The 24,929-nt window shown below is 49.6% G+C and overlaps 1 protein-coding gene across 3 annotated transcripts in view; it reads left to right on the top strand.

Annotated features, from left to right (window-relative positions):
* Positions 1 to 340: 340 nt before the first annotated feature.
* The window catches only part of RHPN1 (rhophilin Rho GTPase binding protein 1), a 32,124-nt gene continuing 7,535 nt past the window's right edge, over positions 341 to 24,929 (top strand). Inside the window, exons 1-11 of one of the 3 annotated variants that reach the window (XM_072851808.1) lie at positions 341 to 423; positions 994 to 1,119; positions 11,190 to 11,305; positions 15,303 to 15,431; positions 18,904 to 18,979; positions 19,377 to 19,454; positions 20,474 to 20,598; positions 20,924 to 21,090; positions 21,642 to 21,829; positions 22,000 to 22,156; positions 24,273 to 24,392. In XM_072851808.1, coding sequence (XP_072707909.1) covers positions 352 to 423; positions 994 to 1,119; positions 11,190 to 11,305; positions 15,303 to 15,431; positions 18,904 to 18,979; positions 19,377 to 19,454; positions 20,474 to 20,598; positions 20,924 to 21,090; positions 21,642 to 21,829; positions 22,000 to 22,156; positions 24,273 to 24,392 — 1,354 coding nt within the window. In that variant the 5' untranslated portion in view covers positions 341 to 351. Of the gene's footprint in view, positions 424 to 486; positions 1,120 to 11,186; positions 11,306 to 15,302; positions 15,432 to 18,903; positions 18,980 to 19,376; positions 19,455 to 20,473; positions 20,599 to 20,923; positions 21,091 to 21,641; positions 21,830 to 21,999; positions 22,157 to 24,272; positions 24,393 to 24,929 lie in introns of those variants that run through there. The other 2 variants (XM_072851806.1, XM_072851809.1) reach the window with 2 other exon arrangements.

Raw genomic sequence — 24,929 nt, 5'->3', positions numbered from 1 at the left:
GGGGTGGTGGTGGGGCGCCTGGCTGGAGGTGGGGTCGTCCAGATGTGGCTGGGGGCGGAGCGGACGCGCCCCCAGATGTGGTACGGGGGGGCCGCGCCCAGCTGTGGCCGTGGGAGGGGCGCGGCGCCCCGCGAGGCCCCGCCCCGCCCATGACGTCCTCGGCGTTCTAATTCCCACCGTTGCCACGGGCGACAGCCCCTCCGCCCCGCCCCTCCCCCCCCCCCTCCGTTCCTCCCCCCGCCTCTCCCTGTCCCGCACTCCCGTTGGGCAACGCCGCCGCCGATCCGCGCAGTCCCCCTCTCCCATTGGCCGCAGCCGCGCTCCGCCCCGCCCCGCCCCACCACCCTGCTTATGCCCCGCGCCGCGGCGGGGCTGGTGCCGCGTTCGCTCCTGGTCGGCGGGGCCGTGCGGGGGTACCGAGGGGTGAGCGGGGGGGCGTCGTCTGCCGGGGGGAATCGGGGCTTGATTCACCCGGGGGTGGTGGGGTTTGCCCTGGTCGGGGAGTAGATTTGTAGGGCTGTGGGGTTTGCCCCCTGGTTGGGGCATCTCCGCAAAGGGGGTCTGTGGGGGTTTCCTCCCCCCCATTTGAGGTAAATCTTGCAAAGGGGGCCTGTGGGGGTTTGCCCCCCCATTTGAGGTAAATCTTGCAAAGGGGGCCTGTGGGGGTTTGCCCCCCCATTTGAGGTAAATCTTGCAAAGGGGGTCTGTGGGGTTTGTCCCCCATCTGGGGTAGCTCTGCAAGGGGGGAAGCAAGCTGTGGGCTTGTCTCTAGTCAGATGTTAGGTGCATGGGGCTTTGCAGCATCAGAGGGCAGGGGCTAGTGGGGGTTTAAGCCCCCACCCAGGATAGGGCTGGGCTCTGAATCCCCCAGGAGCTAGCAAGGTGTGGGGCTAGGCCAGGAGTACCAGAGCAGCCCAAGGAGGGGACACTGAGCCCCAGAGCCACCCCGTGGGGTCAGGCAGGAGCCCCCAGCTGTGGGCCCACCCCTTTCAGCCTGTGGATGCTACGCTCCTGGAGATGATGCCCCCTGAGGAGGAGAGCCTGGCTGGTGGCAGGGAGGGGGACGGGGACAGTGGCTTCGTCCTCCTGCAAGCCTTGAAGAGTGGCAGCACCCGGAAGGTGAGGCACAGCGGTGGGGTGCCATGGGTGGGAGCAGGATGGTAAAACATCCAACTGATGCTCTGTGGGGCTGGGTATCCCTGTCTGGTCCATGGGGATGGTGGTCCCCATGGGTGCTGCAGGGCATGGGTGGGCATGCAGGTCCATTCTGGCCATCAGACTGTGCTGGGGGTGTCAGGGCATGGCAGGGGGCTGGGTGGGGAAGGGCTTGATATATGATGTGGGATAGAAATGTGTCCAGTAGTTCAGTCATAAGCAGACCTACACAACTATCTCATAGCTCATCATCTCTTAAACTTCATTCCTCTGTCACATCTTCCTCCACTGGCTCCATCTGCAAGCTTCCCAGTGACTACTTTTAACCAAATTCTCCTATATTTTGGCTTTTTCTCCTTCCCGTCCATAGGAAGATGGTCCAGCTAAGCACTGCCTGTTCCCCCCCCTCACCATCGGAGGTACCGGGCAGGGTATTGCTTGCTGATATGCTTCTTTCCCTGGGAGCTGCCCGCAAGGAAAGTTGGTGCAACGGCAGCCTGGCCATGCGCGCGAGATGGGGCCGATAGCCCCGCTGGCGTCACTCGTTTAATTAATAACAGTGAGGTGAAACCAACAGGGATTGTCCTCTGGCTGCCACTGACCTCGCGGCTTGACTTTCCCCACTGTCCCTTGGCCATCAATGCACGCTCCTGGGGTCGAGGAGGCTTTAAAGAATGCCGCTTGTTACGAGAAAAGATGGGTGACATTAGTTTTTGGGGTTGTTTAAGTGCATCTCCCGTTAGGTCTGTCCCCTGGGAGCCAGCTTTATAAACCTGCAGTGAATTTGCCCTGTAATCTGATCTCTTTCTTGCAAGTGTATAATTTTCAAAACTTGTTCTTCAGCAGAGCGCTCTGTTTCTGCAGCCCTTTGGCAAAATAAAAAAAAAAATCCACACCTAAAAAACAAAACCAAAAAAACACACCAACAATCAAAAAACCAAAACTCAGTCAGGCTTTAGAGGTGGTTTTTTTGTGAGTGAGGGTTGAGATTGCAACCTTGGCTGAACAAGGATCAATCTGATCTTGAGCCTGGCCTCTCTGACTGCAGCTCAAGAGGTTGCAACCTTAAACCAGGTTGGAGTTTACCCAGGGCCTTGTCTAAATAGCAGGTGCTGCTTGTAAGGGGAGATTAGCAGAAGGTTTTTTCCAATTTATTCTGTGTATGGATGCACTGTTTCCCTTGTATGAGCAATTGGTTTACCCTGTTTGGATCTGTCAGATGGTAGCACTGAGGAGAATAACATAGGAAAATATTGCAAAGCTTTCGAGGGGGAGAACTGGCAGAGCATATGCAGCATCTGTCATAACATGATTACTTTTTTAAATTAAAAAAACAAACCACCTGATTAGATTTCCTATTAATGATATCAGGTTTTTATTTAAATGAAACTATCAATATAGCCTCTTCTAGTTGTTTGTTTGTTTGTTTTTCCACCCTGACAGCATCAGGGGCTGTGGATGGGGTCACTGCATGTTTGCTCCCTTGCAGGGGATCCTGAATGCTGCTGCGATGGTGATCTTTTTCTTTTTTCTTTCTTTTTTTTTTTTTGCCAGGGTTCACGTACCGGGGCTGAAGATTTAATACATCTGTTTCCTGCTGGCACCCTGCCCTGGCTCTCATGATACCCTGTGCCTCCCCCAGCTCCCCAGAGCAGTTTCATGCTCCTAAAATTCAAGCTCTGGATGCAGGTTTTGCTGTTTAAAAACCCCAGTCCCCCATATTTTTATTCCCCCCCCCATTTTATTTTTCCTTCCTCTTGCTGAGTGCATTAGCCAACAGTGAGGGCACTTCTTTGCGAAATTTAAAACCTTAATCCTCCACTCATTTGTTAAAAGGCTGTGTGATGTAACCATATTCTCAATAAAAGGTTTTAGAGGTTTTAGCTGGTAATGTCTCCCACAGAAAAACAGCTTTCAGCTGGAGTGCTTCATGAGATTAGTTTTGTGATAGGGACTTTTATATAAAAGTAGATGTTCAGGGAGCAAAAAAATTTTGTTGTGATCTACTGGTTGTCTTGTAGTAACAGCCCATATTACTTTCTGAAATGCGCTTGGCTGGGAGGAGAAGAAAATTATCTATAAACCTTTAAAAAAGAGAATTTTAAAGCCTGCTTTTGTGTGTGCAGTGGTTCTCCGGCTTTTGTTTTGGTCTCTATCCCATAAGCTAATGCAGCTAAACCAGGGTCACTTGGCCACTTGTCCTGTGCTGGCCTGACTCAAACTTGTGGGTTGCAAAGAGGAATAATAATGCCAGTTGACAGCTCTGACTCTATCCAAAGAGCTTTTAGACCAGTGCGGTTCTGGAAATAAAATAGGTGCTGAGAGCTTGATGCTCCAGTTACCCTATTTCTACAGCAAGTTTTCCAGCTGCTAGATCATCTGTGTACTTGGAAACATCCCTTTTTGGGGACAAAACTCTGTGTTAGGAAATATTATTGCTCCTGAGAGTGGATGAAAGTAAGTACCTGCCTGTTTTTTTTCAGTGGGAGATGTTGTAAGCAATTGCTGGGTAAAACCTGTAGGGTTGAGGTTGCAGGTGGAGACCATGTGCTCAATGCACAGGGTTGGGGTCAGGGATCAAGGGTGCTTCTGTTAATGACAGCAGTAGCTTGTGTGTCAGCGCTTCCTAGAGCTGCAGAAATTGTTGTCATTTTTGGCTGTTCCTTGTCTCTGCGCAGGTATTTTTGCTTTAGTTTTAACTGCAGAGCAAATGTTGATATTCTGTAATGTGCCTTGATGCAAGCTGGGCAAATTAGTGGAGAGCAAATGCAGCTTGGAGTTGACCAGCTCTCATGGAATTGCCCACCTCTGCCTGAATTACACTTGATGGTTGGTGCTTGACCCTCCCAAGCACTGATCTTCAGCTCTTCATTCACCATCCCTGCTGGGGTTGAAGGCTTCCTGGGCACATGCCAGCTGTTTTCCTTGTGCTTTAGCACCCTGTGCTTCTTCGTGTGCCGTTTTCTTTAATTGTATTGTGAGTGCAGACTGGTAATGCTGGAAGGGTTGGTCGGTCGCTCACTTGGTGGTGAATGCTGTAGGAGCTCACCACCCAGGACTCACTAAGCAGACAGCTCTGAAGACTGGGGACCTTTAGAGTTAGCAACAAACCCAATCTGGCATGGCTTTGGCATTGCCCATGAATCCCAGTCCTATGTAAAGGAATTCCCTCTCTGGGTGAGCAGACAGTTTGCAGATGGGATGACTCATGATGTCCAAAGGTTGCCGTGGCTATATCTGGAGCATGGCCCTCATGGTTATCAGGTGTCAAACCAAGATATCTCAGGCTTATTTTGCAGCCTTGCTTGGCTTTGCCTTTGGCTCCAAAGGTTTTTATATTATTTTTTTTTTATTCTGACTGCCAGTTCTCTCTCTGTGTATGTAGAAGGAGCACCTGGGGTGGCTTTTGTGGGAACTGCCCACGAAAGGAGGAGATGAGGTGGAGGTGAGTCATGGGGAGCCAGGCTCCAGCAGAGCTGCCATTTTGTCTGAGGGGTGTATTTATGCCCTGGGCAACCAACCTCAGCAACTGGTTGGTGTGAGGAGGGAACAAGGCAGCACTGGAGAGGTCAAATAAGTGAAATCCTAACGGGTTGTCCAACAGAAGAGTTGAACCATGTCCTCCTCCTTCCCTGGGGAAAGGTTGAATAGTAACACTCTTGATGCCTTTTGACTCCCTCCCTTTAAAAAAGCAGTAAGCAATCTATTCACTGGGAGGAATAAGTTATAAAATTAAAACAAAATAATCCTTAAGGATCTCAGGACCATATGCAGCAGTCTGGGATAATGGAAATGCTGAAGGCAGTTGAGGTTTCAGGGGATGTAGCAGATGAGCATCATCGGTCCCTTTGCTAAATGCAGCTGGGGTATGTTTAACATATTCATGGTATCCACCATCTGCCAGGTTGGTCTGAGCAGTGGAAGTTGAGATGGGCCTAATCCTGCCACTAGTCCTCAGCTATGTCCCTGAGCTCTGGTCATCCAGTATCAACCACATTGCTTTGCATTGCGAGACTGGATCCAGGCCTGTGTTGTCTGACATGGGGTACCAGGACTGTGGTGCAGTTGTGCTGCTGACCATGTGTAGTGCATGACCTTAATGACAACTTTTAGGGCAGATAATTTGATTTCCATGAAACCAGGTGATTCCCTCATTGTAAAAGGAGAGAGAATTGTGGGGAAAAATGCCTGACTTCCCTGAAGCAGCAGCTCATCCCTTATATATTGCATTGTCTGGCACCAAGGGTCTCCGTATGTTTGTATACCCACGTGGCAGTGATGCAAGGCTGGCTGGTGCCCTGCTCCCCTTGCAGCTTTCTCCTTGATCTTACCTGTCCTTGGGGATATGAAGGTTGTCTGCTTGGCAGTGGAGCTGGCTCTATAGCCTAGGTCAGCACCAGGTGACAACTCATCTCACCACTTCTGTATTATGGATGTCTCCAGTCTATGTGCAGATTAAACTTCTTTAGCTTCTCCTGCCATTCCGTGGGCACTCTCCAGCTTCTCTAATTGGCAATAATCCTGGTGGTGACTGTTTTGTGGCTAAAGCCAGTCTTGGAGATGGCACAGCTTGGTCTATGTTTCAGCAGGTAGGCTGTGGAGCACCTCCTGTGATCCAGCCAAGCTCTGCAGGTAGCTAGGAGCTTTTGCTGTGATACCTGTTGTGGCTATAACTTAGCTCCCAGCTACAGACCTCTTCCTCATTTCTCTAAAGAGATCCATGCCTGGCTTTTACCAGCACGCTCCTGATCTATACCTGTTCCTCCAGACAGGGATGCAGAAGCCCCTTACGCAACCAGATCTGCATCTCCATTTCTCTCTTGCTTATAAATTTAACAGCATGTCCTAGGATCGTGTTTTCCCTTCTCACCGGTGTTGTGGTAACAGCTTGCAGTCATCCTTTGATAGCTTCATATGCTTAAGTTTTGCTTTTGCTCACTTGCTTCCAGTGACTGAGCTCCTGTTCTTCTAGCTGAAATGAAAGAGCAGAAATAGTCCCTCTGTGTGTGGCTTTGCCCTTTGGACTTGCTGGCATCCACCTCTTCCTACAGGTGATTAGTTTTTTCTGTCATTAGTGCTGGGAAAGCTGGGAGGTGGTGGCTGCCTTTTGGCACTGGGGTCACAAGTAACGCCTTGGGTGTGTCTTGTCACCCAGGACATATCCAGGCTTCATCTCCTTGTGTTTACTGAAGATGGCAAGTGCAAAGTACACTTGGTGGTCATCTCTAATCAAACATTCCCTAAGGACTCAGAAGGAAACCTAACCACCTAATTGCCCTATTTAACACCCCAGATGGGCGCTCTTGAACTGGAAGAGGTGTTGGGGAGTTAACACCACCATTACATCATTGTATATGTTCCCTTCAAAGACAGGGTTTGAGTTGGCGGAAACCTTGACATCCCTCAAAGGGGATGTTTGTCTTGGCCTCCTCTGGCAGGGGTCTTCTGGCCTCTTCCCTTTTCTCCCTTATATGGAGGCATTGGCTGAGCACTTTCTGTAATGCTGTCATCTTCCCATGCTGAGGGTTGAACACAATGTTATTTGGCAGATGTCTTCTGAGCATAAAATGGCCTTGCTACAATAATACTGGCTCTAATCCTGCTTTGTCAGAGGCAATAAACTTCGGAGCTGGACACAACTCGTATAACTTAATGACCCACACCTCATTCATTTTCATGGCTTTCTTAACATACGCTGTCCTCTGTGTACATACAAGCTGTGCTGTTCCCTGACTGCTACACAATTTATGGCCTCTTACTGGAAGAGTTATGTGCTTGCTTCTCCTTTGTAAAAACTTTAAACTAGGAAGGCTAAGAAATCTCATGTTCAACCTGGCCACTTCTTAAGCACCCAACTTTACTCTTCTATTGATGTCCCTAGGTGCACCCCAAAGCCCAAGAGGCTGGTTGAAATAACACATCTTTCTTCTGACCTTAAAGGGTTGACCTCAAGAGCTTGTACAAAGAAGAATTAAGCAAGGAAAATCCCTTTTATAACCTAACAGTGGGTTTTGGTGTGTGTTTTCCCTATGCCCCCCTTATGTAAGGCATGCTTAAATCGGTCACCACTTACTTTAGAAACTCTGTGCTGTAGTTTTTAGCTTTTGGTTGCAACTTGGAGAGTACGGGCACAGGCAAAGCATTGGGTTCTTTTGAATGCAAGCTGATGGGCATGCTGTCTCCTTGACTCTTTCTCTCCCCTATCTACCTTTTGATTTAAATATGGCCTTTTTTGCTTGTGATGGTGTTTCCTTTCATATGTAAGTTAACCTGGCCTAAGCATCTTACTCTGGAGCTGCTTCTCCTTCTTGCTCCAATATTTGTGAAATAATGTCATTTCTGCAATGCTCCAGGAGCAGCTGCAGACTAGGCTTGGTTGTTCCCCACGGTGGCCTTGGCACAATGCTTATATGGGTCCGTGCCAGCCAGGGATGATGCTTTGGGACCGTCAGCAGATCCTCTCAAGACGAGATGTGCTGCAGTCCCATGGGTTACGGCAGTTACCCAACTTCATAAAGGGTGAGGAGGAAAGCAAGGTGCGGGGAGATCACATGAAGTCCCTAAGGGCAGCAAGTCTCAAGATCCTGACTCGGCACCCTCACAAGGCTTTAGTATTACATCAGGTGCTCCAATACCTGACTTTCCAGTACCTTTTTGCTGTTGGCTTAGGAGCCCGGATGGGAATTGATAACTATCTCATTAAGTCAGATTGAAAAGACACCCAGTGTTCAGATGGGGGGGAAAAAAACCTCTCAGCTCTACAAATGGCTTAGTGTGTCTTGGAGGGAGAATAGAATAGACTATTCCAGTTGGAAGGGATCTACAACGGTCATCTAGTCCAATTGCCTGACCAATTCAGGGCTGACCAAAAGTTAAAGCATGTTGTGAAGGGCATTGTCCAAATGCCTCTCAAACACTGAGAGGCTTGGGACATCAACCACCTCGCTAGGAAGCCTGTTCCAGTGTTTGACCACCCTCTCAGTAAAGAAATGCTTCCCAATGTGCAGTCTAAACCTCCCCTGGTGCAGCTTTGAACCATTCCCATGAGTCCTATCACTGGATACCAGGGAGAAGAGCTCAGTACCTCCCTCTCCAAGTCTAAGCAAATCCAAATGCTGTGATGTCCTGGATGTTGTTGAACCGTGTTTGGTCCCCAGCTGCATCAGGGCTTGCAAGCGTTCCTGGAGGGCAGCTCCTTTGTGCCCTTGTGGAAAGCCAAAGTGATTAACGATTATCAGTGCTGCTCTGTTTTCATGCTTGAGAGTGGTCTCAGTCATCATGTTTGATACCAGTGACTCAAATTTTGCCCCTTGGTGTTGTCTCAAGCCAAGCACGGGAGAAGTGGGGAGCTGCCAAGTCAATTAGCTAAACCCCTTAATTGCTTTTGCAGTGAAGAGTTTTAATGCTGTTTTTGAATATCTTGTAGAGCCATCCTAGTGTCTTCTCATGCCACTCTGCACCTCGCTTCTTTTCTTACTTAGTTTGTTCTTGCCTTGCCTCCAGACAAGGAGGCGTTCATGGACCTTCTCTGTGGTTTTGGATAGTCCTTGCACTTGTGCCTCTTCCATCATCTCTCACCTGCAGTTCCTCTGGCCTCCTGCCCATGTATTGAGGTAGTCTTTGCTCTTTTGCCCCCTGCCCCCAAAAATCTTAAAATCCTCTGACCACTTTCAAGCAAACCTTTGCAAGAACTGGAGAGGTCTCAAAGGTGATGAAAGCTCCTGTAGGAAGAGCTGGAGGCAGAGAAGAGGTGCTTTCCACCTCCAACAGTTGCTACTGGGTCTGTTGAACTTTGGATGGATTTTTATGGCTCTGGAGGCAGAGAAAGGGGGCCTGGATTCTGCTTACTTGCATGTGTTTGGATATATTTGCATACTCATTTGGCTGCGTGTGTCTGGAGCTGACAAGTGCACACAGCTCTCATCTGTAAACCTGAGGGGCTGTTGAAATTTTAATAAGCACTACCTTCTCTTTATGGCTCCTTTTCCCCGCCTTAAGCTTTAACTTCCACATATAGGTTAATGTCTTGCGCTGTATGAAGAAACATCATTGAAGGCAAAATGTTTGTAATCAGCCTTTAATTAATAAAAGAAATACTTGTGCAATATCTTGGACTACATCTGCATGAGCAGCTACTTTCTAGACGAGTTTGGTGCTGTCTCCTTTGGGAGCCTCTGGGTGGGGATTTTTTTTTTTTTTTCCAAGGGCCACGTTCAGCAATGACCCAGCTCCTCCTTGCTGGAGAAAACCTGGCATGGTCCCTTCTTGGGCTTCATGGTGTGGGATTCCTCATCCTTTTCCTTTTTCTTCCAGTTTCTGGATTTTTCCCTGGGGAGCTAACGGTGTGTGCAGGATGGGTGGGTTCCCCAGGGCAAATCCAGAAGTGGCACTTCTGGATCAGCCTTTCCTGTATTTGCTTCTGACCCAAGATTTGTGTAGCTGTTGGGGTGTTTTCCTTAACTTCCCACTTAATTGCATTTCCAGAATAATCAGAGCCTCCTGCTTCCAGCTTATTCCTTCAGTAATTTCAACAAATTCATAGATTACTGTAAAGCACAAAGCCTGCAGATTTATGGACCAGATGGAGTGACTCTGATTTCATGGTCTCAAATGTACCAATTAGGAGCTCAAATCTTTCACTTAAATGAAAATGTCAGTGTTAATCCCGGACCCTTTTCAAAGGGGGCACCACTTACTGGTGAGAAATTGAGAAATTAATTCTCAGAAAGCTGAAGTCCATGAAAATGCAAAACTCTTCATTCCCTACCTACTAATCAAAGCTGGTCTCCTACTCTTTTGAGCAAGGATTTCTTGTTTTCCTTTCCTTCTTCCCCAGAAAAATCAAATAATTTGTTATAAGTAAGTTTTCCTAGAGTAACACTGGTACCTAAAATGTCTTCTGGAGAGGTAACCAAGCGTTCCCCTGGCTTATTCGATTTGAGACTGTTGCAACCCATCCTGGAGGATGAGGTGTGACCTGGTGAAGCCCACTGAGGTTTGTATATGGAAGAAATTAGCTGAGAAAGTGTTTTGGACAGGACGAGAGCAGGCACTGTTGGAGCTCTGTAGAGTCTCTTGGGTGGCAAAACCCCTTCTTGATGTGGGGGCAAGGGGTCCACTAGCAGTGGTGGAGGTAAAGCAGTGGGGAGCATTGATTGAAGTGCACAGCAAATAGAGGTTTTCTAAGGGAAGCAAGAGGGTGAAATAGTGGCTTTGAGTAGTTTCTTTTAGTGCTACAGTTGATCTTAATATGGTCTCGGAGGGATCTGCCCATGCTTTGCGCTGGTGTATGAAAAACAGGCTCGGAGGTCTCCATCCTCGTAAACAGCCTAGCCTTGTGCCGTCCCAAGTTTTTTTTTTTTTTATCCAGGGGTCTTTTAGAGGCTCATTTCACCCATCTGAACTGCTCCTTGCACAATGGAAATAATCTCTGCTTGGGCAGAGCTTTTATGGCCTCTGATTCAGAGACCCTTCTCGCAGCAGCCTCTCTGCCCGGGGTATCCCATAATAACCTCTTGCCCTGCGAGACAGAGGGATATTGCCGTCTGTTATTTCCTGAAGTCAGAGATTAAGCATGTTTCCCTGTCTGCAGAAAGTCCGAGCCAGAGCCAAAGAAGGAGGCAGGGATGGATTTAATTTATTGCTTTGTGCAAATCATTTCTCCACCCCCGTGAACTCTTGACTTGCTGTCTGTGCTCGATCCCCTATAGCTAGCAGGAGATGGGAGCACTTATAGACATAGGATCACATCTGTTCCCAAGCTCAAGGGTTATATTGAGCTCATCTGAAGCCCCCTGGGTCTTGTCTTGTGTCTGGATGGCGAGACCCTGGAAAGGAGATGTTTAGTTCCTGTATCCCTTCAGTGGTTGTATTTGGGAAGCCTTTTCTGAATAGCTTAGAAAATTGCTGTAAGCAACACGTGGTATTAGGTAATAAACCTTTTATTTCAAGTGCAATGCCGGGCTCTGAAAGTGCCATTTTTAATCCCCAAATGGTGTTTTTTTTGGTGAGACCCTGCCCCTCTCTCTCAGCAGGGCTGCGACCCCTTCGCCCAGACCCAGCGTAGCAAACTGCAGCATCGCCGGGCACGGATTAACCAGCAGATCAACAAGGAGATGAGGATGCGAGCAGGAGCAGAAAACCTCTTCAAGTGAGTCTTGATCCCTTAGAGCATCCCTCTGGCCCCGGGATTTGGCTGGGGGTGGAAATATGATCTTGGTGTCCAGGAGGCAACTGATGCTGGCATTCCCACAGCTATGGTAGGGGTTTGCTCAGTCTTCCCTTGACTCTGCAACATTCATCCTAGAAATGCCTGCCCTCCGTTTGGTGGAATGCTGATGCTGTGCATTTTAATGAAAAATTATTATTTTAATGTCCTGGAAGCCTGGTACAAAGCAGGGTGTGAATAATGGGTGGAATAATGGGAATAAATGTTGAACTGGGGTTGAGCTTGGAGTGCAGTATCTCCTGCCTGATACCCCCAGCAAGTGGGTCAAATCCAGCTTTAGTTCCAAAAAGCCCCATCCCAGTTCTTCCACCAGAGCAGAATTTGAAAATTCAGGTGTGTCTTTGCAGATGGGCACAGGCCAGTGGCTTCTCACCCTATTGAGAGGATGCATTTATGGGATGGTGCAAAAGTTGGTACCTTTGCATAGCTTTCAGGTTGCAGCTGGTCCAGCACAAGTAAAGCCAGTGCAGTAATGCCTTCCTCTGTAGAGCAGTCATGATGCAATCATGTTATTTTTTTGCAGCTATTTTATCTTATTTTTTAACCTGAAGATGGCTTTTTTTGTAGCTCTTGGGTGTATCTCATGTTCCTGTAGGATATTGGAGCCCATGTGCAGGGTGGGCAGGTCTGTTAATATAAGAAACTATTATAAGGCTGCCCTAAAATAGGTGTTTTTGGCATATTTTGCCAGTATGATTCCCCCCCCCAATAAAATAAGACTGACATTTCACTTCTGAACTTGAATAATTTAACATCAGTATCATGTGCCTATTGCACTTGAAAGAAGGGAGTAATAGTTGTTCCACCAAACTATAGAAATAAATGGTATTTTACCGGTGGATGACAACAGTGGGGCTTCCTGGGGGAGGTGAGCTTACAGCCCCCATACCCTGCTGCTTCAACCAGGCTACCATGCCTCATCTAATTAAAAAAAAGGTCATGAAATCCCAACATGTGTTGCTCCACGCGACTCCCCTTTATAATAAAAAAATAGGGGAAAATGCGCTGGCTCAGCAGAAACATGCCTGGCCACGGTTTTGGTGCGAACAGTGGGAATCGGAGCCGCATGCAGGGGAGTGAGCAAAAATGCGATGCAAAACACATCTTAATTACTCAGCCAGGGAAATGCACTGATGGGGTGTTTTGGTTTGTTGTGTTGTGTTTTGGTTTTTTTTTTTTTTTTTTGCTGGATCAGCAGTTTGAATGTCTTTTGGTAGCAGCCACTTTTCCTCCCTCCCACAAGTCCGCTTTGCAGCTGAGTAATAATGTGGGTTTCTGGGCGCTACGGTGCTCAGAGCTTATGAAATGTGGGAAATCTAGGGGGGGGGGGAGGAAATTAAGCTTCTGCCTGAAATTAAAGGCTGAGCGGGGGGATTATGTTGTAAGTCTAAAGGTTATTGCTTAAAAATTATAGACTTGAGTTGCATGAAGAAACTTCCTTTGCATCTCTCTAGGCTAGTGCTAAATGCAAATAGAAAAAGCTGTGGGTTGCCCAGCTTGGAGCAGAGTTTGCAGCTGAACTTGCTGGTTTCTTTGCCTCTCAAAAAAAAAAAAAAACCAAACCCCAAAAACCCCCCCTCAATGCTTTAAAAATAATCTCCTGAACTGTTCTGTTCAGCATATCAGTCCCCTTTCCTGGAGAGGTTGCCATGAATGGTGTGTTGGAAAAAATGCACGTGGTGTTTTCTCAGTGGTGTTAAGAGGGTTTGTTTGCTGGATAAATAAATGGGCAGAGGCAGCGGAAACCTTTTCCTTTCTTGTTCACGTACTGGGGCTGTGCAAAGCAATTGGGGAGATAAAGGTGTCGCCAATAAACCAGTTTCTTAAAAAGAAATAAAAAAAAAAATCAGAAATCTTTGGTCGGTGTTTGCTAAGCAAACAGTTGATAACTTTACCGAGGAGGTTGATGGAGACACGTAGGCTCTGTGTGCTCATATGGAGATTGGTGCTTGCCCCGGACAGGGAGCACGAAGTGCATCAGTGCAGGCTTGCTCACAGAAAGGATCAAATGCTCCCCTAAATTACCTCTCTGAGAGTTACTGTGCTCTTAATTGCTGCATGTGGCACTTGCAGAGTGCAAACTGAAGTATCTCAAAGTGACATTGAGCTTTCAAACCTTAACCTGGTAACAAATCCTGGAAAAACTTGCATGTGCATGCAAAATCCTGCAGAGCAAAATTAGGCTTTGCAGGGTGATAAGTCCTTTCTGCTGCAGAGCAGGGGTGAAAGCACTGGTCAGAAATATATCATGTGTATATGGAAAATGTTACCCTGGTGTCGCTAGGTTGCAAATCAGCTATTGGTAGTAAAAGAAATTAAAAAAATATATATTATTGCCAGCTGGGAGCAAGAAGGGGAAACTTTCTTTAATTCATATTGGAAGAAAATTGTAGCGACAGCAGTGATGCACCTGTGTCCTGGAGGGGGTGTGATGTGTGGAAGACTAAAATAGCCACTAAGTACTAGTTTATATGGAAAAAGGATGATTACTGTGCTGATACTGTATGGGGAGTTGCAGAAATGCTGAAGGATGTTTAAATGGAAGCAACCGAGGAAATCTTTGGACCTGCTGTGGTCTTGCTTTGTTTAGAATAAAAAAATGCATTGGGCTTGGGGAAACCCCAGCAAAGGGGAGTCAGGGGAGGAGACACTAAAGGACCAGCATCTTAATACAAAACCAGCATAGCTCCTTCTACTGCCCTGAGCCAGGTCAGGGCAAGGCCCCTGAAGGATGCTGTCCACAAAAAAAACAAGTCGAAGGCAATGTGCTCTGCAAAAGCTGGGGGAAAGCCGTGCCTTGGCTTGAGCAGAGCTTGTGCACGTGTTGTTTTTCCTGGAGCCTGGCGTGATTTAGTGCGAGCAGCCAGAGCCCCTTTCAGCCAACGACTGGACTGCATGCTGCCGGCTCTGGGTTATCTCTCACTGCTTTCCTTTGGAGCAGATAAGAAAGTTTTAATCAGCCTGGGAGCTTGTCTTGCTGGGAGCAGGCAGCTGAAATCAGTCCTTGGTGTTTACATCTCCTGATGTGCGTGAGTGGGGAAGGGAGGGCAGGGTCCAGCTGTACTAATGGGCAAGCACAACAAGCCTCTTCTCTTGCAAAAGGGTTGTTTGCACCCAAAAATAAGATTTTCCTCCTCAAACCCAACCATAAAGCACTCTTATTTGGTGTGGGTGAGCACCTTGAGTGCTCATAGCCAAATCTGAAGCTGCACTGGAGGTGGGAGCATGGATGGGCAAGGGGAAGGTCGCTCTGGGGCAGGAATAACAGGTTCATCTGAGCAGGGTGCAACACTATAATGAGTTTTGCCTAGCCTCAGCCTCCATGGCACAGTGGTCTGGATGCTCTGGCTTCCCCGGTCCCAAAAGGCTGAGAGAGTTGGAGTTCTTCAGCCTGGAGAAGGGAAGGCTTGGGGAAGACCTTCTTCCAGCCTTTCAATACTTAAAGGGGGCTGATAAGAAAGACGGGGACAGACTTTTTAGTAGGGCGTGTTGCAATAGGACGAGGGGTAATGGTTTCAAGCTAAAAGAGGAGAGATTCAGACTAGATCTAAGGAAGACGTTTTTTATGATGAGGGTGTTGAAACAGTGGTGCAAGTTGCCCAGAGAGGTGGTCGATGCCCCATCCCTGGAAACATTCAAGGTCAAGTTGGACGGGGCTCTGAGCAACCTGATCTAGTTGAAGATGTCCCTGCTTATGGCAGGGGTGTTGGACTGGATGACCTTCAAAGGTCCCTTCTGACCCAAACCATTCTATGATCATGTGCAGAGCAAGAGGCACAGTTCTGCGGGAAGGTTTGGATGGATGCACATGGTATTGCACTGCTGGATACCTTAATCTCTATCAATGCAACCAAGCACTGATAAATAAAAGCCGTTGATGAAATGGGGGAGGCTTATTCCATACGGTGTTGTCTTGCAGGGCCACCAGTAACCATAAGGTCAAAGAGACGGTCGCCCTGGAGCTGAGCTATGTGAACTCCAACCTACAGCTGCTGAAGGAGGAGCTGGAGGAGCTGAACAGCAGCGTGGATGTGTACCAGAACGACAGGTACACCAGGCAGCTGAGCCAGGCAGGCAGCTGCCTGTGGTGTGGGAAGAGCAGCTTGCTCAGTTGGGATTTTATTTTTATTATTATTTTTATTTCACTTTTGCTTTTTCTGGGAGCAGGCAGCCTTTTGCCTTGTGCCCGTTGCTTTGCCTCCCTGCTCTGCGCAGGGTTTGGCCCTCTGGCAGGGACCACGAGGTGGTGGCTGGAGAATAGGGGAGGACTTGAGCATGGGCCAGACTTGCTAGAAACAGTTTTTTGGTTTTTGTTTTATCCTGGGAACATCCATGTTTCATCTATAGAGCTGCAAGGAGACCAAACTCAACAGCTTTTCCTGGGAGATACTTAGGAGGCATTTGGCGATGGATGGTGCATTCTCTGGACACCGATGTCCCAAAGCATGAGGAATAAGTCAGAAACGACCATCTCCACTTGCACCATCCCCCTTTCCTGAGCATCCCACTAGAGCATGAGTTTTTTTCCAGCAGGTTAAATAGGGTATTTAGCAGAAGAAATTAAAAGCATGGCTGCTCAGGTGTCCGACCTCCTGTTCTGGGTGTTCTCAGAGCAGATTACTCACTGATTTCTTGTCTCATTGAGGGTATTAGGTTATTTTTCTCTCTTTCTGAGGTTAGACCTTTTGTTAATTGAAACGCTCTGTCGCTTTGAAATGCTTACCCAGCCAACTCGAGCTTGACTCACCAGAGCGGTAATCCTAGCACACTCACCAGCAGCAAACTAACATGCCAAGGCGGCTTGGCAGTGCCGTTTTGCTGGGTGAGAAAAGCAGAAATCTCCGAGGCAGAACAGACCGTGGATGCTGCAGCAATGTGGGAGCCACTGCCACTCCTTCCCTTCTCGAGATGGATGGTGTTTGACACCAAGCTGAGTGGTGCGGTTGACATGCCTGAGGGATGGGATGCCATTTAGAGGGACCTGGACAAACTCAAGAAATGGGCACATGTCAACCTCATGATGTTCAACAAGGCCATGTGGAAGGTCCTGCACCTGGGTTGGGGCAATCCCCAGTATCAATACAGGCTGGGGGATGAATGGATGGAGAGCAGCCCTGAGGAGAAGGACCTGGGGGTACTGGTGGGTGAAAAGCTGGACATGAGCTAGCAGTGTGCACTCGCAGCCCAGAAAGCCATCCGTATCCTGGGCTGCATCCAAAGAAGCACGGCCAGCAGGTTGAGGTGGGGGATTCTGCCTGTCTACTCTGCTGTCCTGAGACCCACTCCGCCCCCCTGGAGCACTGCGTCCAGCTCTGGGGTCCCCAGCACAAGACAGACACAGACCTGTTAGGGTGGGTCCAGAGGAGGCCATGGAAATGGTCAGAGGGCTGGAACACCTCTGCTGTGAGGAAAGGCTGAGAGAGCTGGGGTTTTTCAGCCTGGAGAAGAGAAGGCTCTGGCGAGACTTTCTTGCAGCCTTTCAATATTTAAACGGGGCTTCTAAGAAAGATGGGGACAGACTCTTCAGCAGGGCCTATAGTGATAAGACGAGGGGTAATGGTTGTAAACTAAAAGAGGGGAGATTCAGACTAGATCTAAGGAAGAAGTTTTTTACGATGAGGGTGTTGAAACAGTGGTGCAAGTTGCCCAGAGAGGTGGTAGATGCCCCATCCCTGGAAACATTCAGTGTCAGGTTGGACGGTGCTCTGAGCAACGTGCTCTAGCTGAAGATGTCCCTGCTCACTGCAGGGGCATTGGACTAGATGACCTTCAAAAGTCCCTTCTGACCCAGGCCATTTGATGATTCTGTGTCCATCCATGTGCTTTTCCCAGCACATGGCCACCCTCAGAGGAGTATTGCTGTGCTGCTGGGAGCAGAGAGAGGTGCAAAGACCAGGAGAGCGTCAGTGACTCCATCCTGCAGGTTGCTGCAATGATATTAAATGTAGGACCAGGATGATCTGGATGCAGGATTGTGTTAGGGTCTTGGTCTCCTATGGGGAGAAAGCCAAGGGAGCCCATATCTCCACCACCCTTGGGTGTTTGCTGCATTCAGAGGGTGTATTGCAGTCTCTGATGTAATCCTGGATGTTGGTCTTCTGTGCTACAAGTAGGGACGCATGCAACATCTCCCTTGTTGCATGCATCTTTCCCAAGTTCTTCCCTATCAGGGTTGCTCGGCTTTTCCAACCCACCACTTGTTTGCCCTGGTTTAAAAAGAAAACAGCAGTAGCAGCAATCCCCAAACCCTTCCCAGGCCACACAAAAACCCCTTTGTTTGCTCCAGGCATTGGATTCAAGCGGAAATCTTGTTAGGGAAGGAGAGATAATGGCTTTTATGCACTAATTACAGCTCTTGAAGCTGTTTATTCAGTATGAACAGATGAAAATGTGGGTGCAACCTCCCTGCCCCGCTCCCTGGGTTTTTGCAACTTTGCCTCTTTTTCTCCCTGGACTAATGAGTGATGTGATAACAAGTTATCACTGGTTTCTGGTGGTAATGAGAGGGGGCTGTTGTGCAAACCTGGGCTGGCGAGGGCTTGATCCTGCCCTACCTGCTTCCCATTTCTCACTCTGCTGAACCTTTCTCAACTCTTGAAACCAGTCCCCTGGGAGGCAAGGGTCTGGGGATGCAGTAACATGGCTCGGACATCCCTGAGGGATAGATGGGTATTGGGGAAAGCATTTGCGGAGCCGATGTGAGCTGCAGGTACCACCACAGGTTCCCATCCTCCATCTCTGTATACAGGAGCTGGATGATGGGTACAGCTCTGGGGCTCTTTGCAGGGCTGTAAGTTTCTGCATGCTCCAGGCTCTGCTGCTTAAACAGACCATTTCTTTACTTCTTGGCAGCAGAAAATCAAAATAGCTGCTAAAGCCCCCAAAAGATGGTCCTTCCTGGCTGTCATCCTGCAGCGCTGCTTCCTCGGTGCTGCACAGCTACCTTGTTTTAATGTTGAAACATGAACCATTCTCCAACTGGGTGTTCCCAGAGTCGTCGTCATCTTCAGTGGTTTACAATATCGAAGGGGCTCTGTGATAAGAGCTATTATTAGACAACTGCTTTTAATAGAGGTAGAAAATTTCAATATCAGGTGCAGGGCTGCAGCCCGAGCAAGTCCTTATCAGCACTGAAGCCCAGATTAGCATGTAGGAGTGGGTGAATCCGTGACCTGTGCTCGCCCCACGCCCTGTTCCCAAGGGCTCGTAATTAAAGCAGCTTTGTTACTGGAGCCTATTTTGTTGCTATTGTATTTGTTATGGAGAGAAAAGCAGAAGCCGGTGGAACAAGGGTGATGGTTTCTGGTTATTTTCTGTGCACCCCTCCTCTCGCGCTGCTGTTCCTGACATGTTGGGAAGAATATCCTTCTGCTGTGCAGAGTCAAGTCCTCTTCTAGCTTTACCTTTAATAGGAGCAGCGCAAACCCAGGGCAAAGAGCTGCTTCATTTTAGTCCCCGACACACAGGGTCTCTCCGAGGCTTCTATACCAACCACCAAATAGGTTGCTGTCTTCTTCCAGTGAGTCCATCAGCGTCCCCATGATCCCTTTGGGCCTGAAGGAGACGAAGGAGCTGGATTTGTTGGTACCGCTGAAGGTGAGCATCAGGATTTTGCATGCTCGATGCGATGCAAGACGATGGAGGGGAGTGACCGTGCACTTTGGGGGACGTTTCAGCACATGGGTATGGTTGGGCACTGTAGAGGAGATGCTGCAGCAATGCAAAACATTTTCTATTTTGGAACAGCTGCAAAAAAAATACATTTATGGGGAGGAGCTGGACTTAAAACATGGGAAAGTGGGAGATGAGGGTCTGGAGATGCTGGAGAGCAAGAGCCAGGCAGGGGAGGAGATGGTTTTCCCTGGTGCAGGTTTCCTTGTGGGGAGAGCTGGCAAGTTGCTTATACAGAATCAGCCAAAGTCACCCTTTAAATCACGAAAATCTATTTTGAAGGGTGACTCAGGGTTTTCTTTTCTCTTGTTTCCCCATCCAGGATCTCATCAGTGAACACTATGGAGAAGAGGGCATCTTGTTTGAAAAAGAAATCAAAGAGTTCATGGAGCTGCGGCAGGTTGGTGTCCCTTGAGTTGCAAAGTCTTGCTTTGGCTTGTCCAGAAACTCTTGTTGGAGGTGCCACATTTTGCTCCAGGGAACCCCTCATCCTCTCTCCAAACTGTACCCTTATCTCTTTTGTCTCGGGGTGTGGGATTCTCCTGCTACAGTGCTTTGGTTCATAGGTTACAAAATATTACAGACATTCAGTAACTGTTTTCTTTCCCTGTCCTTTAACACCCTGCTAACCTAGAACTGAACAGCAACAAAAGTTATAATGCAATCCATTACTGGTTTATGAACATTAGTTCACCCCCGGCAAGGCTAAATGACTGCTCTCTCCAGCTAGCGCTTGGAGGAAAGGAAATAGAAAGCAATCTGGTAAAGGTGAATTTTCTCCTCTCCTCTGAAACAGCTCTCATAAGTAACTTCAAGTTTTGCCTTGCTGTGAAGCTTTGATCTGGGAGAGCGGAAAGAAAGAGGCTTGCTCAAGCCCTTGTGAAGGGCCTGATCCTGCTCTTCAGGCTGTTGGAGAGGAGCCCTGCAAAGCCAGAAGCTGGGAAAAGCCCTGTGGTTAAAACTAGGCATTAGAAGAGCTCTGACCCTCCTCCTTGTGTCAGGTCAAAAGCTTAAGGGCTTTTTTACTCAGTGCAAAATATCCTATTTCTTCCCTAGCATTTATTTCAGCAGACTTTGCATGAGTTTCTCTTAAAAAAAAATATAATAATCCCAGCTTGGTTTAGATGAGCATTGCCTCCAGCATGGTTCCCAGGCTGCTGGCTGTCAATTTGGGTGCCCCAGCACTGAACTGGTGCCTCCCCAACCTTTCCCAGGGGGCTGCCTCCCACTGCTGCACAGCATCTTGTCCGCTATTGATCTAATCCTATTGATCATATTGATCTGATCCTATTGACCTAATAACTCAGGTGGAGTTTCTCCCCCCTGGGCTGGCCAGCACCTGCAGCTCCATAAATGTGATATTTCCTTCCTGTTTCCCCCTCTCTTCCCACCCACGTGTCTCCTCTCCTGTCCCTGCAGGCAATGCGCACCCCAAGCCGCAATGAAGCTGGGCTTGAGCTCTTGATGGAGTATTACAACCAGCTCTACTTCCTCGATAGCCGTTTCTTCCCTCCCACCAAAAGCCTGGGTGTCTTCTTCCACTGGTTGGTGCAGCTTTCCCCATCCCACCTGGGGCATTGTGAGCAGGGAGGGAGTGGGGACCAAGCCTCCACAACGGGATCGCTGCCTCGGCAGCAAAGCCGGGGCTGGCGGATGCAGGGAGCTGGGTTTTCCCCTTGCTCTGGGCTTGCTGTTGCCCTGGGTGGGTTGGTTAGGGGAGGTAAGGGAAAGCGTGTGCCCCACGGGGATGAGCCGTGATGGGAACAGTGGCTGCGAGTCCATGCAAAGCACTGAAAACCCTCCAGGGTCCTCCTGCACCCGTGGGCAAGGACCTGGGGATAGACAGCTGTTGTCTCTTCCCTTCCCCAGGTACGACTCCCTGACAGGGGTCCCATCCCACCAGCGAGCGCTGGCCTTCGAGAAGGGTAGCGTGCTCTTCAACATTGGAGCCCTGCACACCCAGATCGGAGCGCGGCAGGACCGCACATCCCTGCCGGGGCTCAACCAGGCCATCGATGCCTTTCAGAAGGCAGCCGGTATGTGGATTTCCCTCTTTCCCTGGCTCCCCAGGAGCATGCACGCAGCATTTCCACAGGGTGGGAATAATCCTCATGCGTGTAAGAAGGGGAGGGAGCAGTTGTGCAAAGAGGGATGGGGACGGGGCATCTCCAAGGGACCACAAACCAAGTGCAAGCTGACACCGTGCTGCTTCTGTGGGTTATGAAGAGGAGCCGGCATGACCCAACAGCTGCCCAAAGGGCTCTCCCTTGCCACATAGCAGGAGTGGGGAGTCCCAGCTGGGGAGATGAGATGCTGATCAGTCTGTGAGCAGCTGGGGAAAAAAAATGGACCCTGGGACTGTGATCACCCAGGGAGAGGAGAAAGCTGTGGGCACAAGGATGGTTTAGATAGCAAGGGAGGGACCCCAGACCTTTTTACCCACCGGTTATGGTGAGATGTTTGATGTGCATGCTGGGTTGCCGGCTCTTCTCCTCTTGCACCGCTGGTGGGGAAACCTTCGTGGTCTGAAAGTCTGACCCTCCTGCTTACAAGCCCAGTGGCTACCAGGAGCTTCTCCCTCATACAGGTGCCTTTAACTACTTGAAGGAAAACTTCTCCAATGCTCCCAGCCTGGATATGAGCGCTGCCTCCTTGAACATGCTGGTGCGGCTGATGGTTGCCCAGGTCCAGGAGTGCGTCTTTGAGAAGATGACCTTGCTGCGTGCCCAGCACGACTTCCTTGCCCGGCTGCACCTCGCCCAGGAGGCGGCAAGGGTGAGTATCTCAGGGAGGAGAGGACTTGGTGGGGCTGTCACCACTGGAGAGGCTCCTTTTGTGGTTGGCAAAACCCCCCAGGAGAGGACAGCCTGCTGTCGCTGTCTCCTGATGGATGTCCTACATCTCAACCTATATGGCTTAGCAGCTTGCCTCTTGACACCCCACAGGTGGAAGATGTCTACTCACTGGTGCACCAGACAATGACCCAGGCCCACGTGAAGGATTACGTTCCCTTCTCTTGGACCACCATGGTCCACGTCAAGTCGGAGCATTTCAAAGCCCTCTCCCACTACTTTGCTGCCATTGCTCTCTGCGACTGCCCCGGTGAGTGTTACAGCTTGGATGCCGCTGCCTGCTCAGCCAAGTGCTGGCTCCATGTGGTAGCCTGGTGTTTGGGAGGGACTGCAAAAAAAGAGGTGAAGGGAGGTGTGCACAGGGTAGGTGGGTACAAAACTTAAAGTTTTTGGGATGCTCTGAGCTGTTGATCTTGCTTTCATGCACAGGGCAGATTTCCCCCGTATTTCTGGTTTGCACAGTGCTTGCAAAGTCCTTCTAAGAAGGTGAGCAAAAAGGTACTGTAGGGATGTCACCTGCTGTCCCCTTTGGGACTGTGTGGGTAAATGGGGGGGGGGGGGGTCAGCTACTTGCTGACCATGCGTGTGCCGGTGTCCTCGATCAGGCATCCTCCAGAGGCACGCTGGTCCCTATGGCAGGTCAGCTGGGGGCTTCAAAAAATAAAAATCAAAAAAACCCAGGATGTCCCTGAATGAACTGGTCCGGGCTACTTAAATTTAATTGCCAGCCTCGTGGTTGGCTGCCCTGGGTATCCCAGGATGTTGGGGTGCTGGCAGCAGGGTACGCATGGCTGTGCCAGAACTAGGCTGACGTGGCTCTGCAGAGCCAGCTGGAGCATGGACGTAGGATGCGACCCGTGATCTCCATCTGCGCCATCACCGACACCTGTGCAAGCAATTTCGGGTCAGGCAGAGGATCTGGGGGTGGGCAGCCGATGCACGCTATGACCTGTGGTGCTGACCCATCACTTGGTGGGGTGGCTGAGGGCAGGCTGGGGGACTTCTTGGGGGATGGCTGCTGAAAGCAGCGCTGTGCTGGTGACGGTGATGGCTGCCAGACTGTCCCAGCATCCTCCCCCACTCCGGAGCCTGCCCAAAATCTTGCTGCCAGGCTTATGCCGTGTGGGCGTTGCAGAAGCAGGATTGAGCAAGGAGAGCTGCTGGGGCAGAGACAGGAGAGAGTGGGGTACTGTGAAGCTGGAGCGGCTTAAAGACAGAAAGGGCAGAGGACGGTGATGGGGCTGGGTTTGCATGGGGTTACAAGGGACAGGGCAAACCTTTCCCCTAAAATTTTGAGGCTGTTTGCCTGGCCTAATAACCTTAGGTGCTAAGGGAAACACAAATCTTCAGGAGATGCCTAATTTGGGTGTTTGGGGATTATTTTTTTTTTTTCCTCCATCCAGAGAATGCTGTTGAGATCTCCTGTGCCTCTCGCTGCCTCTCCCTGACCCCCTTGTTCAGAATGAATCCTTTGCTCCCGTAACCAGCCGGCAATAAACTCCTTATGCTGCAGTTTAATCCCCTAGGGACGCTGGCACAGAGAGGGTTGGCATGGAGAGAGCCAGCCCTGGAGCTGCTGGTTCCCAGCCTGCTGGGTGCCTATGCTGGGGGTGCTCACCAGCTTTGAGATCTAACATTCAGACCAGCAAGTCCACAAGGCTCCCTGGAGCCCTCTGGGTTTCTTCCTATTGCACCCTGTGCCCAGGCGAGGAGGCTGCCATCCAACCCTGAGCTCCCTGTGAGCCAAAGGGGATTAGGAACAGCTTTGGCTGGAAATAAGGGTGTAAAAATCATGCGTACAGAGCCCAGCGTGGTACTTGGAGCACCTGTGCAAGCTCTATCCATCTTGGTTTCTCCATCGAAGGACCTCCTTGGTTGCACTGCAAGCTCTCTGCCCATGCAGGGGTCCCAGGCACAGCAAGGGGAGCTCAGCTCCCAAATTACACCTTAATCTGCCCAGCTCTCGTGCATTAGTTGTTGTCTGACTTGGCTCCACATCACTAACCTCCAGCTGGGGAAAACCCAGGGCTCCTGATTTCCAATCCTGCTTCCAGACCGGAGCAAAGGAGGGAAGGAGGCAAAAGAGATGGATACTTGTGCTATGCACAGGACAAATCCTGCACTTGGCTTCAAAGCCTGGTGCAGCCTTGAATGTGATAACTCATCCCTCTCCCCATCAGTGATGTCTTGGTGGTCGTTGCAGGCTGTGGTTGAGTGAGAGGAAGCTGCTGCTGAAGTTATCAGGGCCACATGAGCATGGATGTGGCTTCACGGTCCCCTTGTCTCCACCACTGTGGGGGTCCAGGTGGCTGAGCAGCACCCTGACTTCTCTCTAAGCCCATCCCCACCCATTTTTTTTCACACAGTGCCATCTGACGCTGAACTGCCGGAGCAGGAGAAGGCTTTTATCCAGTTCCACATCACCATGCCAGAGGGACCGTCGCTCCGTGTCCTGCTGCAGGACCCCGAGGAGAGGAGGAAGCTGGGTAAGTCCATCCATGGGGGCAAAGCCCCTGGTTCTTGTGATGAAACCGCGATGCGTGGGCAGTGAGCTCCATCATAATCCTACCCGTATAGGCATGGTCTCCACAAAGGAATGTGGTGAGCTGTTGGGGGATGTCTCCATGCAAAGACACTTTTTTTGGCTTGCTTTGAAAAGAGCTTCTCCTGGGAAGGCAGGAAAGTGTCACAGTTCCCTATTAGGGTGTTGAGGACCAACTCATGGTGCTTGTACCAACCTGTCCAGCCGAGTTTGACAGTAAAACCTCAAAGACAGAGGTGTTCTGAGCCAGGTAACATCACCCAAGGCAGCATGGAGAAATCCATAGGGACACAGAGATCCTGGAGGCTCCTTGGCTTGGGCTTGCTGCTGACTTAGTTTCATGACAAGAAGACACAGCAGATGCCAGGGGGTGGTTTTTTAGCTGCATCAAAAGGCTTGGGAGACGAGAGCTTCCTCCCATGCAGATTTTCAGCTTCAGGGAAAAAACAGAGCGTTGCTTATTCAGCTGAAGTTGTGTTTT

The sequence above is a fragment of the Ciconia boyciana genome, chromosome 2, assembly GCF_034638445.1.
Source record: "Ciconia boyciana chromosome 2, ASM3463844v1, whole genome shotgun sequence".
Classification (NCBI taxonomy): Eukaryota; Metazoa; Chordata; class Aves; order Ciconiiformes; family Ciconiidae; genus Ciconia; species Ciconia boyciana.
Note: the sequence above shows the minus strand (reverse complement) of the source record. Positions and strands in the feature narration are given on the sequence as shown.